Source organism: Geotrypetes seraphini, chromosome 4 (genome assembly GCF_902459505.1).
Source record: "Geotrypetes seraphini chromosome 4, aGeoSer1.1, whole genome shotgun sequence".
NCBI lineage: Eukaryota > Metazoa > Chordata > Amphibia > Gymnophiona > Dermophiidae > Geotrypetes > Geotrypetes seraphini.
Genome location: NC_047087.1, coordinates 247758253 through 247775535, shown reverse-complemented (window position 1 = coordinate 247775535; position 17283 = coordinate 247758253). Strand labels below are relative to the sequence as shown.

The 17283-nt window shown below is 43.5% G+C and overlaps 1 protein-coding gene across 6 annotated transcripts in view; it reads left to right on the top strand.

The window, feature by feature from the left end:
• Window positions 1–17283, top strand: part of PHYHIPL (phytanoyl-CoA 2-hydroxylase interacting protein like) — a 56345-nt gene that overhangs the window by 31983 nt on the left and 7079 nt on the right. For all 6 annotated transcript variants that reach the window (XM_033941496.1, XM_033941497.1, XM_033941493.1 and 3 more), the window contains exon 4: window positions 7140–7257. In XM_033941496.1, the coding sequence (XP_033797387.1) occupies window positions 7140–7257 (118 nt within the window). The remainder of the gene's footprint in view (window positions 1–7139; window positions 7258–17283) is intronic.

Sequence of the window (17283 nt, the reverse complement as noted above, 5' to 3'; positions counted from 1 at the left end):
GTGGAAAGCTCCTGGCCAATTTGGTCCGGATTTCTGGGGGACCTATGCGGGCAACTCAGCTTCATTTGGGGGGTGGAAATTTGGTGCACACTGATAGGAAGATTGTGGAGGTGTTTCGCGCATTTTATCAAGCTTTATATGATAAACCTTCGGATTCTGAGTTACACAGTGTGATGTATTTGGATAATATCAATGTACCTCGGATCTCCCCTGCTCACCAACAGATGTTGTCAGTTCCTGTGTCAGATGAGGAAGTATCGTTGGTCATTCGGGAGAGCTAGCTTTTGAAAGCCCCTGGCTCAGGTGGTTTTCTTTTTTTTTTTTTTTTCTTCAATAGTTTTTTATTGAGTATTTTTAGAAAATACAGGAAGCAGTTCAAATACATGAAGTCAAAATAAAGCTTTCTGTATAAAGAGCATATAAATCTATATTTAACTATAGAGGAACATAACAGTGAGAAAGGTTCCTACTATTAGGACTGCATGTGAAGAGAATATAAGAAGAAAGTGAGGGAGAACAACAGAAAAAAGGGAGAAAGATGAAAGAAAAATAAAGAAAAGGAAATTAAAGAAAAGGAAGACAGGAGTGTCTACGAAGCAGAACGTACATAGGTATCTAGGAATGACCAAGGTGATTTGTTAAACTTCAAGTTCGTGAGGGTTCTGGATGTAATTTTTTTCTCATATGCATATGATTCAAATCTATGGTACATACACAGAGAGTTCCACCAAAAAGTATAGTCTAATAACGAAGATGATTTCCAGTTTTTCAGAATGTGCATGAGAGCAGTCACAAACATGGTATCAATGAGTTTAGGAGGACAATTTGATTGTGCAAAGCAGGGATGTTGAGAGCGAAGGATTACAATGTCCATAGAGATCTCTTCCGAGCAGTTAGTAATAGATTGTATGGTGCTCCAAATGCGAGTCCAAAAGGATCGGACCTGTGTACAGTGAAAAAGCATGTGGTCGAGAGTTCCTACATCTTTTAAACAGTTCCAGCAAACAGAGTCTTGTTTTAAATTGGCTTTCCACATGCGAAATGGAGTCCATACTGCATGCCACATAATAAAGAACATTGATTGTGAGACTCTAGAAGATAAAAGTAGGCGATTTGTTGAAGACCAGAAAAGTTCCCAATCAATGTCAGAAAGCGGAATAGTGAGTATAGTTTCCCAGTGTTTCATAGATTGGGGTGTAAAAGTGAAGGAATGATCTCTTAAAATATTGTAGAAAAGAGATATCGCCTTGCCTTTAAGTAGAGACAGTATAGACCAATGACGAATAGTATGAGTGGAAGTCATGAAGTCAAAACGTATATGCATAGAAGACAGTGTTTCAGTGAGTGAGAGCCATTGTGAATAAACAGAAGGAGGCAGCGAATATGTAGAGCAAATAATATCAAAAGGAACAGACAGATTTGGAGTAGACAATTGATGGGCAAACCATAGACCCGCCCGCTGCCATCTTTTCCATGAAAGGGATTTGCCATGGTTTTGAATTTTAAAGTTATTCCAAAGGGACATGAGTGGACTATCATAAACTGAGATCTCAGCCAATTTATCTAGAAGATGAAGAGCATGTTGCGTTGAACTCAGCAAAGAGTACCTTCTCAAGTGTCTGGGTATTGACACTGTTAGTAGGCAGGAGGTGTGTAAAGGCATGCATAAAAAGCTCTCCATTTCAAACCAGGCAGGAGGATCTTGGAATAGGGAGTCAGTGAGCCAGTAAGCACCATATTTAGCTAGTAAAGCAATATAATAATGATAAAAATCCAGAAAATTAAGACCACCATTAATCTTTCAGTTTGGCGAGAGCAATTCGAGGTTTTTTCTTGTTCCAAATGAATTCAGATAGCTTCCTATTTAGCCATTGAAAAAATGACTTCCGGCATAGAAGAGGAAGCATAGAGAGAATGTAATTGATTTGAGGGGCCAAAGTCATTTTGACGGCTGTTATTCTACCCCACCAGGACAGAAAAAGTGGAGACCATCGAGATGTAGTATTTAGTACTATATTTTTTGACTTTGGATATATTAAGATCTTGAGCATATACCGGATCTTTATGTATTAAGATCCCCAAGTATTTCACAGCTTCATGCGACCATGAGAAGGAAAAGTGAGCTAGATCTGAGGGAAGAATATTATCGTTCAGAGGGAAGATCTCTGACTTCTCCCAATTAACAGAATAACCATAGAGGAGAGAATATTGAGTGACAATTTGAATAAGGTGAGGAAGAGAGACTAGAGGGTTCCTAAGAAAGAGTAAAACATCATCAGCATAAGCTGCTAATTTGAAGTCTCTATTAGAGGAGGGAATGCCTTTGATTAAGGGGCATTGTCGGATATCTGAAAGGAAGGGCTCTAACACTAAATTAAATAACAATGGTGAGAGAGGGCAGCCTTGTCGTGTACCTCTGTGAAGGGAAAATTTATTGGATAGAGAGTTATTAATTAGAATACGAGCTGTGGGTTGGCGATATAGCGTTTCTATCCAATCCGTGAAAAATGAGCCAAAGTTATACCACTTCAGGACACGAAAAAGAAAAGACCACTCCACCTGGTCAAATGCTTTTTCGGCATCAATAGCTAGACCAATTACGGGGTCTGACATTGTTTTAGCATAAGCGTTAATATGATGAAAGAGACGCAGGTTATCTCCTATATATCTTTGTTTAATGAACCCTGTTTGATCTTTATGTATGAGAGACGGGATTACTTTGGTAAGTCTTAATGCAAGTAGTTTTGCCATTATCTTATAATCTAAGTTAAGGAGAGAAATAGGGCGGAAGTTTTTAACCAAGGTGGCGTCTCTATCAGGTTTGGGGATTACTACAATTGTGGCCTCAGTGAAATTGAATTGTTTGTTCGGAGTGGAGTGGAGGAAATCATAATATGTAAGAAGGTAAGGAGCTAGGAGGGTTCGGAATTGTTTAAAGAATTCATTAGTAAAACCGTCTGGGCCAGGGGCTTTCCCAGCTGGTAAAGAAGATATGGCAGTTTCAATTTCTGATATAGTTATAGGGGAATCTAGTTCCAATTTAACAGAATCTGATATGATCGGATGAGTTAAGGAGGTAAGAAAGGAATCTATATCTGATTCAGAAGCAGCTAATTCGGATTGGTATAGAGAAGCATAAAAGTTTTCAAATTGAGAGGAAATTAAGGATCTGGTTTTGACTAAATGACCTGATGGATCTTGAATAGTTGTGATATGTAGTCTTTTAGATTTGGTTTTAAGGTATCTAGCTAAAGGCCGACCCATAAGGTTATCTCCCATGTAGTGACCAGAAGTGGAGATGAAGATATCACGTCGGGCTGTACATGAAACCAAAGTGTTGTATTCATATTTAAGATTTTGGATACGTTGGAAAGTAGCTGGGTCGTGTAAATGATTAGACATATGTTGTAATTCTAAGGCTTTAATAGAATTTTCTAAGTCTTTTTCCTTTCTTATAGACTGTTTCTTTTTCCAAGAAGCTATTTTAATCAATTCGCCTCTGAGGGTTGCTTTGTATGCTTCCCAGATAATTGAAGGACAGATTTCAGGATCTTTAGAGTTATTTTCAAAAAACTCCACAGTAAAAGAATTGATTCTTTCAACAATTTCCTCATCTAAGAGTAAGGTGTTATTCAGTCGCCAAGAAGAGGATTCTTTACGTGGGGCTGATATGGATATATATAAAGAAATGGCAGCATGATCTGTAAGAGAAATTGGATGTATAATAGAATTGGTAAGATCTTGAATAAGAGAAGAGGACAAGAGAAAAAAATCAATTCTTGAGTACGTGTTATGTGGTGGTGAAAAATGTGTGTATTCTCTGCCTTTTGGGTAAAGCAAGCGCCAAGGATCCACAAGGGAGAAGGCATCATTTAAAGCATGAAGAGCTGTGAAAGACCTGGATTTGGAGGGTTTGCAAGAAGATGATCTATCAATATATAAGTCTTGAATTTGATTAAAATCACCTCCTAATATCATAGGGCAAGAATCAAATTCAATCAACGCCAGCTGTAGCTCTTTGAAGAAATCTGGGTGGTCTTGGACCGGGGCATATATATTAAGAAAAACAAAATTTACTGAGTGCACCGCAGCATACACTAGACACCATCTTCCATCCGTGTCTGTTTTAAAAGAATGAATTACCGGAGATAGTTTATCATTGAGAAATATTGAAACCCCATTTTTCTTTCGGTGAGTTGCAGGGGAGTATAAATGAGTGGAGAATCCCTTTAATTGGAATTTCGAGGCATCAGCGGGCGGGAGGTGGGTTTCTTGCAAATAAATTACATCAGGGTGTTTATTTGACACATAGTTAGCTATCTTTTTTCTTTTAATGGGATGGTTCAAACCATTCACATTAAAGGAAAGAACATGTAAATCAGCCATAGTCTATGATATACAGTAATAAAGCAAAATATATATCCCTACTGTCTAGAAAAAATAACTGATGTAGCCGTGAGGCCAGGTAGACACTCTTGTCTAAAAAGAGAAATAAAGAAAATCTGAGAATAAGAGAAGAGGAAACAGTAATGTCAGCATAATGTATGGTCAGAAAGGAAATGGACCATACTATCATGCAAATTTTAAAACAATTTAAGGGTGCTCTTGTGAGCACGGAGAAATTACACATATGTAACAACTAGCAAAATCCACACCCACTTAATAACAGAAAACATGAGATTAGTGTGCTTGACCTAGTAGAGCATACAACATAATATATGTATTTCATTGCATAGTCTCATAAGAGAAATAGACAAAGTAAACAGTGCATATCAGTATATTTGTAAGAAATCTAGGAATGTTGCCAGGATCTCAAGCTCAGTGAAGGGAATAGTGTGGTTATTGTATGTTGCTTTCATCTTCGTCAGGTACATCTTAATGAATACTGAAACATTAAAGAAATTTCTGCAGACTGGATTTAAAATTAGCTGATGCGAGAATTAACAGCATGTGGTGGAGTCTGAGCCGTGGATTCTCCAGTCTCTATCACAGATAAAGAGTCTATAAATTGTTGTGTGGACATTTTATCTGTGAAAGTATTCGGTTTCCCATCTCGCCAAATACGCAGAGATGCCAGATATATGATTGCAAACCGTATTTCCCTGCGATGAAGTGTGGAGCAGAGCGGCGCCATCGCCTTACGGAGGGAGGATACATGTAAGGAGTAGTCATTGAATAATAATAATTTTTGACCTTCATATTCCAGCTGTCTAGATTTCCAAAAAGCCTGCATGATGAGATCCTTTTCTTTCCAATTAATGTATCTAGCGATCGCTGCTCGCGAGCAGTTGCTATCTTCCATACGCTGGCCCATGCGATGTGCTCGCTCACATATAAAACCATTCATTGGTGTCGTCAGGCCAAGTTGTTTTGGGAGCCAAACCTGAAAAAATTGGTAGAGGTCTTGGTCAGCCCGAAGCTCAGGCAGCCCCACAACTCTTAAATTATTACGACGCTGACGGTTCTCCTGTTCATCCAGCCGTCCAGTCAATGTTGCCACTTGAGCTTGTAAAGTAGTCACATTCTCTCGGTCTTGTAATACTGCGTCCTCACCATCTGACACCCTCTGTTCCAATGTTGTTATACGGCCAGCCTGTGTCTCAAAACGCTCATTAATACAGTCCATAGCCAGCTGTAATTTGTGAAGCCTATCTTCTAAGGCTGCAGTGACTGTTTGTGAAATTTCTTGGGCCCATTCACCCCAGTGTGTCAGGACAGGAGCAGGAGTCGGCGACGCCGCCATTTTGAGAGCAGCGCAGGTAGTCTTGTGTTTCGGCGTTTTCGCCGATTTAACCGGCATGCCAGGCACTATCCGGAGGCTTCACACACACACACCGGTCAGCGGAAGCACCAGAGGGAGCAGAAATGGTTTGAGAAGAGTTTGTATGTTTTAGCTAGGTAGGCGTGTGGAAACTGTGGGTTAGAAAGCTCAGAAACGTTCGTTTTTTTTTTTTTAAAATCAGCTGCATCACATGACCGGGCCACTTGTTGCTAAGCAGCGTGAGTGAATGCGGGCCGCTCCTTCCCTCCAGATCCTATCAGTCTCAGAGATCATAAGACTAATCCGGCAGCGAAATACATCCGACGAAACAGAAATTATAAGATATAAAAGCGCGATTTCGCTTGGCTTTAGGTGCGGGTGTAAGGGGCTGTCTCCACTCTTATGCGGTCTCCGCGATGATCAGGCCACGCCCCCCCAGTGAACACGGGTCGCTCCTTTCCTTTCAGTCTCTGTCAGTTTCAGAGGTTGTAAGATGACTCTGGCAGCGAAATATATCCGACGAAGCAGAAACTACAAATATAAAAGCACGATTCTGCTTGGATTTAGGTGCGGGTGCGAGGAGCAGTCACTACATGCGTGTGGTCTCCGTGGCGATCAGGCCACGCCCCCCCTGCTGGAAACTAGTGAAGCTGGCAGTTGGTACCGAACACCATCAGCGCTGCTCCTCATGTAGTTCTCTCCCCTGCTGGAACGGGGAAGGGGTGTAGATGATGTTAGGTACCCTGCTGGAAAGGGCTCCCGATCTGGCCACTAGTGAAACCTTTAAGTCTAATAATTGATGTTCAAAGGAGGGAGCTCAACTGCTAGGCAGCCATCCTCCAAGTTCCGGAATCCTGTGGTTTTCGTTCCGAATTTTATAAACTCTTACAGATGGAGACCTGTTCTGGTAGCCATGTTTAATAATAATAATAATAATTTATTTTTATATACCGCCTTACCAAAAAGTTCTAGGACCAATTTTTGGATGTATTTTATGTGCTTCATGTATTTGATTTGCTTTTATTTTTTGTTTTTTTATTAAAATTCCTGTCCCCGTACATTTTCCTGCAGTTTTGTTTTGTTTTGCTGTTGTGCACACTCCTGCAGTTTTTTTGTTGGTTGCTCTTTGGTTTTGTTTCTGGTATAGATATATTGCAACCAGTGAACAACTAGAGGGGCTGAAACTTGTTCCATTTTAATTCTAGACTTGTGCTAATATAGGCTGACCGATAGATGTTCACTAGTTGTAATATAAATATCAAATTCAAGATTTACGATGGCACGTAATGGACTCTGTTAATATTACTGTATGTAAGTTGTTCAGCGTTAAGACATATGTGTAGAAACTTGAAGTATGTTTTTTCTTCTGTTTTCACAGATTACTCAAAAGTACATTTAACACAACTGTTGGAAAAAGCTGAAGTAATTGCAGGACGTATGTTGAAATTTTCAGTTTTTTATCGTAACCAACACAAAGAATACTTTGATTATATACGGTAAGAAAATCAGTTATAAATTATTGCAGTTTTGAAACAATATTATTTCACATCATCAAAAAGAAAATTGGGAGAAAATAAACATATTTTGAATTGCTTATCAATAAGCTTACTAGGAAAACTTAAGGCTCCTTTTACTAAACTGTGGAAGAGCTTCTTACTGCGAGCTGGCCAAGCAAATGCTCCAACACTCATTCATTTCTTATGAGCGTCAGAGCATTTACCTCGCTAGCCCATGGTAAGAAGCTCTTCTGCAGTTTAGTAAAACCTAGCGTTAATCCTTAAATAGAACAGGGAGAAGATTAGCCACTTTTACACAAGAATAAAATTATAATTAAGAAAAAAAGATCTAGTCTTAAATATCATGAGACTGGAATATTCCTTCTAGAATTCTAACTCCATGCATCCAGATATAGTTGTGCTCATAAGTTTACATACCTCTGATAGAATTTGTCTAAAATAATGTTTCTCAACTTTTTTAAGCCAAGTATCCCCTAAGCCTAACAAATAGCAAATGAGTACCCCCGCCCAAACCCCAGACCTGCCAAAACTTCACCCCCATAATAATAATAATATTAATTGTAATGCAATTTCTTCCATCCATTTTTTTTTTTTTTTCAAAGATGTCAAGGCAGATGACTTTAAAATATGCAATGTAACCTCAGTAACAACTATAGAAAAATAGACAAATATAGTACAAAATATGGACAGCAGATATAAATTCTCAAAACTGACACATTTTTCCTACCTTTGTTGTCTCCTTCCTTCCTTCCTTCCCTCCCTCCCTCCCAAAACTTCAGAAGTAGTTATTTCATTTAATTATGCTACTGAATTAAAGGCTCTGGTAGAGAACCATTTACAAATAAGCAAAGACACTTTACTAAATTTGGAAATATTAATTGACAAGAATACATACTTTATAAACGGGTTTCTACCAGAGCCTCTAATCATATGTAAATACTCAGCTAATGTGGACCCCCAAGCTGTCAGCTGAGGACTTCCTCTGCAGTTGGCCAGGGGTCCCTTTTGCAAAGCTTGGCAGGCAGCAGTAGCGTCCCTGAGTCACAGATGCTGGCACCTCAGTGGCTTGGTGGAGGGGAGTTCTGGCCGTCTCTAGAGGAGGTCCTCTGTTGGCGGTGCTTGGGGATCCCCACCAGTCACAGCAAGGGTCAGCAAGTACTTCAACACTGTAGAAATGAAACCAGAAAAGCATTTCCTTTTCTTTTGAACATAATACAAGACATCTGTTATATACATTTCCCAAAACTAACATATTTTAGTCAGTAAATTCCATTTTTTTACCTTTGTTTTACCTTTGTTTTTCCATCAAGTTGGTCCCAGTTTCTTTTTTCCGCTTTCCCGTCTTCTGCAAATTCTTCTGTTGCTGTCTATTGGTTCCTTCTACCCTGGTCCAGCATTTATCCCTTTCTCATCTTTCGCCCCTGTCCACCAGCCCCATGCCCAACATTTATCCTTCTATCACCCCTCTCTACATGCCACATCTCTCCATCCATTCCCTTCACCACTATGTCTAGCATTCCTCCCTCTTACATCCCTTTCAATTTGTCCCACTGTTCCCTTTCCACCACAACATTTCTCTCTCTCATATTTCTCTTCCCTATCATCTGTACCTCTCTCCCTCCCTATGACCAAAAATTCTCCTCTTTCTTCCATTCCCCGTGTACACATAGTAACATAGTAGATTACGGCAGATAAAGACCTGAATGGTCCATCCAGTCTGCCCAACCTGATTCAATTTAATTTTTCCCTCTCATTGGTACGCTCATGTCCAATTCTCCCTTTCTAATTCCTCCCTCACTTCAGCATCACTTTCCCTCCCTTTCCTCCATCCTCTCTCCCAAGTTTATGCCTTCTGTGTCCAAAAAAGCACTCCCTCCCTCCCTCCCTTGTCCCGTGTTTGGGCCCCTCCCATGTCCCAGAACAGCAACATCGAAGCAAAATAAGCCTTATAAAAGGAAGGCCTAGGTTGATCCCCTCGCTCACAGGAAAACCTTTTCCCAGCCTGCTACCTACCCTCTCCCGCAAGAGCATTCTCCAAGCCGCGCGAAGTTTAGAGCAAGCCAAATCAACCCTGCTCCTAGGTGCTTGACTCCTACCGCCTCCTCCTCGTCCAGGCCAAGTGAGAGCTGCACTTCTTCGCAGGGCAGCGGGCCCTGCACGCTGCACATAGCTAACACGAAGCCTTTCCTCCGACGTCAGCTCTGATGTCGGGGGAAGAATTCCGGATCAGCTACGTGTGGCGTGCTGGGAGCGCTGCACGCTGCACAGAGGAGTGAGCAGGAAAAGGGGGCGTGCGCACAACTAAGCTCCCTCCAACCCCGCGGGATCCTCGAGACCATGGAAGGTCCTCATGGGATCCCTGCAACCCAAGGGGGCGTCCTCATGGGATCCCCGTGACCCAAGGGGAATTCCTGTCATCCTTGTTCCTGTGCAGCTCTCTACTTCCTCTGTCCCCCTCACTGTTTTCCAGCCTTTGTCCCACCCCCTCCCTCCCCCGAAGCCGTGCCAAAGCCTGTCTGCTCCCCAAACTGACCCGCCACTGATTCCTCCTTCCCCTGGTCCGCCTCTGGCACCCACTCCATTTAATTACCTCCCGCTGCTGCTGCAACTCTAGGAAGGGCCAGGCGCGTGCAGCAATTGCATGCTGCTGGCCCACAAGCCTTCCCCCTGAAGACTGGCCCGGACCTTCTCTCCGACATCAGAATTGACGTCAGGAGGAAGGCTTGTAGGCTGGCGGTGTGCAATCCTTGCACATGCCTGGCCCTTTCCTTCGCAGAGTTGCGGCAGCAGCGGGGGGTAATGAAATGGAGTGGGCAAGCGGTGGTGGGGGGAGGGCGGTGGTCAGCCTTTGTACCCCCAACAGGTGGTCCACATACCCCTTAGGGGTATGCGAAGCGCAGGTTGAGAAACCCTGGTCTAAGATGTATATCATTTGGGTCATTCCATGTCAAGTGGATCAGGAGCCCAAGCTCGACCCTCTTGAAATCCAACCAAATTTTACAGGGGTGTTGTCTAGGGTCTCAAATGAAACTCTGCAAAATTTTTTGTATCTATCTCAATTTGGTCAGGAGCTAGGGGTGGTTGAACAAAAGCAATCGAGCCACTCCCATGCCTCGTGTGACCTAAAACGCCAACTTTGCTTAAGCACTGCGGCAGAAGGAAACTACCTAGGTGTCTGAAATTTTGCAGTTTGGTACAACACCTTGAGGCAAGTTTCTGTGCCAAGTTTGAAATCTTTTGCGAATGTGCTTCCATAGCTACAGGTCAGCAAAGTAGGCAAAAAAAATTCATGAATGAACATTTTTGGCAAAGTTTGGCTCCATACTGCTGCTGGTAGGTAAGTCAGCTGAGGGTACAACTTTACCAGCAGACATGTACCATGAGATTTGCAATACGAGCCTTTACAGTGAAGTGAAGCTGAAGATATGACCATTCAAAAAATATGGCTTTATGCATTTATGCAAATTTTCACTGTTTTTCTGAGTCAAATATCTCTAATGTGTAGGGTTTGTTTTTGTATTTTTAATATCATTTGAAACAGCATGTTTTTTTGCTACAGAAGCTATCTTATTTCTTCTTGGACCCGAGCTTTCTCTGGTGAGAATTAAAGCTTCAAAGATAAGCATTAGTTGTATATGCGCACGAATGTTTAGTATTGAAAAAAGGCATGTTTAACACAAACCATGTTGTATGCAAATGAACAAAGTACATGAAGTTTCACAGTTAAATTCAGATTGTTACTGTTTTATGATCCTCTTCCCTGTATTCATGCATTTTCATATACCCACTGCCACTGGTCGTGAAGATCATGACAAGTGTATTATACACTGAGACCACATATTTATTAGTTATTGATCCAGTGGCTGAAAGACATTCCCAATAGTCAGATAATCTATATAATAAAACCGTAGGCGGCGCATGCGCAGTCTTATCAGCGTGCTTCCGTAATCCGTATGTCCGTGGCCGCCAAGACTGCAGCATGCCCCGCGCTTACTACGGCCCCACGCGGCACTTCACTCCATTTTCGCCAGAGCGGTTTGCCCAGATAGGGGAAGCTGAACAGCTCACTCCCGCCTCTGCTCGACTTCCTGTTCACAACCCCCCCCCCCAAACAACCGCATAGGAAAAACTCACTCCCTGCTCTCCTGTCACGGCGGTTTCTCCACATAGGGAAAAACTCAATCAATGCTTCCTCTACTCGGCTGAACTCGCCTGCTCCCAGTGGGCCAAGAGAGAGGGGGGAGTGGCTGCCGTGGTGATCTGGCCGACTCCCTGGTGACAGGAGCCGCGGCGGCACCTTTAAAGTGAAAAAATAACTGTGGCAAGGGAGCCGACCAACTGGCAGTTCAAGTTGGAGCTTTGGTCTGGCCTGCTCCCTGCCGTATTGTATTTTTTAGTTGAAAGAAGCGGCGGTGGCTCATCTCACGATCCCCGCCTGGGTCAGACTTCCGACGTAGGTGGGGATCATGAGAGGAGCCACCGCCGCGTCTTTCAAATAAAAAAATACAATATGGCAAGGCGGGCAGGGAGCAGGCCAGACCAAAGCTCCAACTTGAACTGCCAGTTGGCCGGCTCCCTTGCCACAGTTATTTTTTCACTTTAAAGGTGCCGCCGCGGCTCCTGTCACCAGGGAGTCGGCCAGATCACCACGGCAGCCACTCCCCCCTCTCTCTTGGCCCACTGGGAGCAGGCGAGTGAAGCCCGGTACTTCCGGGTAGCTAAGGGGCGGAGCGCGGCGCGTGCTCAGGGTCCGGGTGGAGAAGCCGGTGTTACAGCCGCTTGCACACATTAGATCACTCCCAACCGTTCGAGGAGAACTGAGGGCTGGAAGAGTAGGTATGAGAAGGGGGTTGGGTTTGGGGGCTATAAAGGAATATGTGAGAGAAGGGAGCTGGGGATGAAAAAAGGATGAGATGGGAGAAGGGGGGCTACAAAAGGGGGCATGTGAGAGAAAGGGGCTGAAGACAGGAGCTGGAAGAATAAGTGAAGGGGGAATGAAGAGGGAGTTCTATGGAGGTGAAGGACAGAGAAAGGGGACAGATTTTTAAGTTGGTGAAAAAATGTGGAAATAGGGAGGGTAAAAGGGGAAATGGGAGCCTGAATAGAGGGGGTAAGACATAAGAAGAATAGCCATACTGGATAAGACTAATCTATTCTAGCACCCGTTAATGTAAGGTGATGATGGACAGGGGGGATGTAAAACAAAGGGGCTGCTGCTGGATAAGGTGAGCAGTGATGGAGTGGTGGAGGACACAGGGGAGGTAAAAGGAAGGGATAATGGATGGGGAGCAGGCAAGGGGTGGTTGTGGACAGCCAAGGAAACCTCCCCCCCCCCAAAAAAAAACACAGAAAGCGACTAAGGAGAGAGAAAAATAAATAAAGACAGACACACACACACATATATTCTAGCACCCGTTAATGTAACGGGCTATAAGACTAGTACCATATAAATTTCTAAGCTTTATTAAAGACAAAAAATAAAAGTGCAAAATCACTCTTATTTAAGGTGCGCATACATACTGACAAAGATCAGGAAATCGCATAAATTCAACTTTTAACTCAGTTTCTTGCACATGGTTTTGAAAGTCTGGTCAATGTTTGCCAAAATAGCTTGTGAATGAGTGTACTGTCTGCCTGATGAAGTGGTCATAGGTGCATTAAGGCCTGCAATAATATGCTGTTCAGGGATCCAACATATGTCTGTGCAGTGAGGCCAGTAAAATGACCGTGCAGGACCTTGTGGATGTAAAAAATTAACCAGGATGTCTCATTCTTCCATTGAAATTTCACATATATGACCAATCCACCAAGAGTTGTCATATTCAAGATAAGTATTGTCCAGGTTGAAAGCTGGATGCTTGAAAGGTAGGGACATGTTCAGGATCAGTATCAGACTCTAAGACATTGGCAATGAATGAGCTGGTGTCACTTGGAATTTTGCTAATTCAGAGTCTAGCAGTGTCTATGGGCTTAAATTGGTGATTTTCTCTTGTTCCAGCCACTGTGTGGCCCATACTAAACCTTTGTTCTTGAGCAGGTCTTATTGCTTCAATATCTTCCTTAGCAATGAAGAAAAAGTTTGTTCCCGAGACAGATTTGGTTATTGAGAGGGCGTTGTAAGCCGGCATGGGCAGCTAAACGCTTGGCTGTTCCCCCCAATCCCATCACTTGGAGATTTGTCATGGCTGGTGCCAAAGAAGTTCCACTCAGCAGTAATTTGAAAGTCAGTATCATGGCTGCAGAGGTTAATGAGTTATTATATTGCGCAGCAGAATCATCACTAAAGTAGTGAATATGGCTTAAGACAGGCAAGTCTTTCTTCAGATGCAGACTAAGCTTCCTCAAAAATGCATGAATAGCAATAGTATTGTGACGCAAGTAGTCACTGATCATGCATAGGCTTTGGATATCAGGATTGCAGAAATAGACAACAAAGGGGTGTAATGTTGCCTGAACGATGAAGGAATAATTTTCAGTGAAGTCCATCAAAACAATAGCATTCCCCTCCTTTATATTTGCTTTCAGTTCCTTCAGATAAGCACTTTAGTACTTGGAAATAAAATGGTGGCTGGCCAAACTAGAAATTTTTCCAATTAATTTGGAAGTGAAGTCCTCTATGGATAACTGTTGAGTTTCCAGTGTATCCCGATCAGTGTGAATCCACTGCTTAAATTCAATGATATCATCTGGATCATGTTCACCAAAGAACTCAGTAAAATATTCCTCCAGAGGGATCTGTCCAGGACATATTTCACACCGCTGCAACATGCAGTTTTTTGAGTTCATATCACAGTTTTATTCAGAAGCACCTTGAAGTCATCTGGAACTGCAATTGCTGAAAGCATAAGTTTCATATTCTGGTGGATTTTGCAGACACAGACTGAATGAGTCTCTAATGAACTGACTGTGACACATCACTTTGGCCGAAGCTCACAGAACTTTGAAAACCCAATTTCAGGCCCATACTAACTGCGAAAGGTGGTGTACAGTTCCTTCAGATTGCATAATAGCAATCTTTTCTGCTTTTGTCGGTACCGGTACAATCTGCTTCCTCGGTCTCCATGCCGGTTCTTGCACCAGAGCCGAGAGCTCACCATCAGGCTGTACAGACTTCGGCTCTGGTGCAAGTACCGAGTCGATCAGGTCAGGGAAATCGCTTCGCAAATCTCGTCACCTTGAACCCTCCACACTAGAATCTCGGGACCGGAGTTTTCAAGTTCGAGATCCTGATTTGTGGGGTGATTCAGAGGATCCTCTTCTTTCTGAAGGGGAATGCTCCTCTGGTGACGAGGACCCTTCTGCTTTGGGACCTTCCTCTAGACCAGATGTGTCCTCTTTTTCTTCCTTTTTGAAGGAAATGTGTGATTCTCTCTCCATCCCCTTGGAGGCTGAGTCAAAGAAATCCAAAGCTTTTCTAGATGCACTGGATTTTGACCAGCCTCCAAAGGAATATCTTAAGTTACCTCTCCATGACATCTTGAGAGAGACCTTTTATAAAAATTTAGAATCCCCTTTAACTGTACCTGGAGCTCCCCGCAAGTTGGACTCTTTGTATAAAGTCATTCCCATTCCTGGGTTTGACAAGCCCCAACTACCTCATGAGTCCCTTTTAGTTGAGTCCATACTCAAAAAGTCTAAGGGGGCTAGTGTGTACGCTTCAGTCCCTCCTGGCAGAGAGGGTAAATCCATGGACAAATTTGGAAAAAGGCTGTGTATCAGAATGCGATGTTGGCCAACCGGTCAGGAAATTACGCATTCCATTTCTCATTCTATCTAAAGCAGCTTATACAAAATCTGGCTCTTTTCGAGAAATATCTCCCTGACCGGAAGAAATCTGTTTTTCACCAAACTTGTTCTTCTCTTTTGCAGCTACTCATCTTCCACAGCCCATAGGAGGACGCCTTATACATTTCATAAGCCGTTGGGAAATCATCACCTCGGACCTGTGGATCCTCAACATCATCCGCCACGGCTACTCTCTCAACTTTCAGACACCTCCTGCCCAAAGTCTGCCAAGAGAGTCTGCTTTCAACACTCCTCGGTCTTCCCTCCTTCTTCAAGAGGTTCAATCCCTCCTCCTTCTGAACGCTATAGAGGAAGTTCCTCTAGATCAGAGAGGGCAGGGATTCTACTCCCGTTATTTTCTAGTCCTCAAAAAGACAGGAGATCTAAGACCCATTCTAGATCTTCACGATCTCAACAAATGCTTGGTAAAAGAGAAATTCAAAATGCTTTCTCTGGCCACTCTTTACCCTCTTCTCAATCAAGGCGACTGGCTATGTTCCCTCGATCTCAAAGAAGCTTACACTCATATACCGGTCAATCTGGCCTCCAGACAGTACCTACGCTTCATGATCAATCGTTGTCATTACCAATACAAGGTGCTTCCCTTCGGTCTTGCCTCCTCTCCAAGAGTTTTCACCAAATGTCTGATTGTGGTGGCTGCCTTTCTACGATCTCACCACCTTCAGGTCTTTCCTTACCTGGACGACTGGTTAATCAAGGCCAATTCATCTCAGACTGTTCTCCTGGCCACCAACCAAACCATCAGGTTTCTTCAACTTCTGGGGTTCGAGATCAATCTACCCAAATCTCATCTCATCCCCACTCAGAGACTTCAATTCATCGGAGCTGTCTTGGACACAGTCCTCATGAGAGCGTTCCTGCCATCCAACCATCTTCAAACGCTTCAATATCTGTGTCAGCAGGTGCTTCTACAACTTTCCATCTCTGCCAAGCAAATGATGATACTCTTGGGTCACATGGCCTCCACAGTTCATGTCACACCCTTCGCACGTCTTCACCTGCGCACTCCTCAATGGACCCTAGCTACCCAGTGGTCCCAAGCGATGGATCCTTGCTCACGTCACATATCTGTCACATCATCTCTTCGTCAGTCTCTACAATGGTGGTTGATATCCTCAAATCTCTCCAGAGGTCTTCTGCTCCATCTACCTCCTCATCAACTAGTCATCACCACCGACGCCTCCCCTTATGCCTGGGGAGCTCATTTGAACGAGTTCCAAACTCAAGGCCTTTGGACAGCCCAGGAAAAGAAGCATCACATCAATTTCCTGGAACTCAGAGCAATGTTTTATGCCCTCAAAGCCTTCCAACATCTTCTCTTTCCTCAAGTTCTCCTGCTGTGCACAGACAATCAAGTTGCGATGTACTACATCAACAAGCAGGGTGGGACGGGTTCTCGCCTCTTGTGCCAGGAAGCCCAGAAGATCTGAACTTGGGCCATAAATCACCATCTATTCCTGAAAGCTATCTACATTCAGGGAGAAAAGAATTCCTTAGCGGACAAGCTCAGCAGAATTCTCCAGCCTCACGAGTGGACGCTCGATCCTTTCACTCTACAGTCTATCTTCGCTCAATGGGGCACTCCTCAGATAGACCTCTTTGCAGCTCCTCACAATCACCAGCTGCCCCTATTCTGCTCCAGACTCTACTCTCCTCACCGTCTGGCAGCGGATGCATTTCTCCTCGACTGGTCCAATCTGTTCCTGTACGCTTTCCCTCCTCTGCCTCTCATGTTGAGAACCTTGTTCAAGCTCAAGAGGGAACGAGCCCCCAATGATTCTGTTTGCTCCAAGGTGGCCCAGGCAACATTGGTTCTCCCTTCTACTTCAACTCAGTTCCAGGGAACCTTTTCTTCTTCCACTGTTTCCTTCTCTGCTTACACAGCATCAGGAGACCCTTCTACATCCCAACCTCCAGTCTCTACACCTGACAGCTTGGTATCTCTCGGGCTGACCTCTCATGATACTCTTTTGTCTCAGCCTGTTCGTTCCATTCTAGATGCCTCCAGGAAACCAGCCACTCTGCAATGTTACCATCAGAAGTGGACACGATTTTCTTCCTGGTGTCTTCTTCATCATCTTGATCCCACTTCCCTGGCAGTGGAGACATTGTTGGATTATTTGCTTTCTTTGTCTGACTCTGGCCTTAAGTCTTCTTCCATCAGAGTCCACCTCAGTGCCATTGCTGCTTTTCATGAGC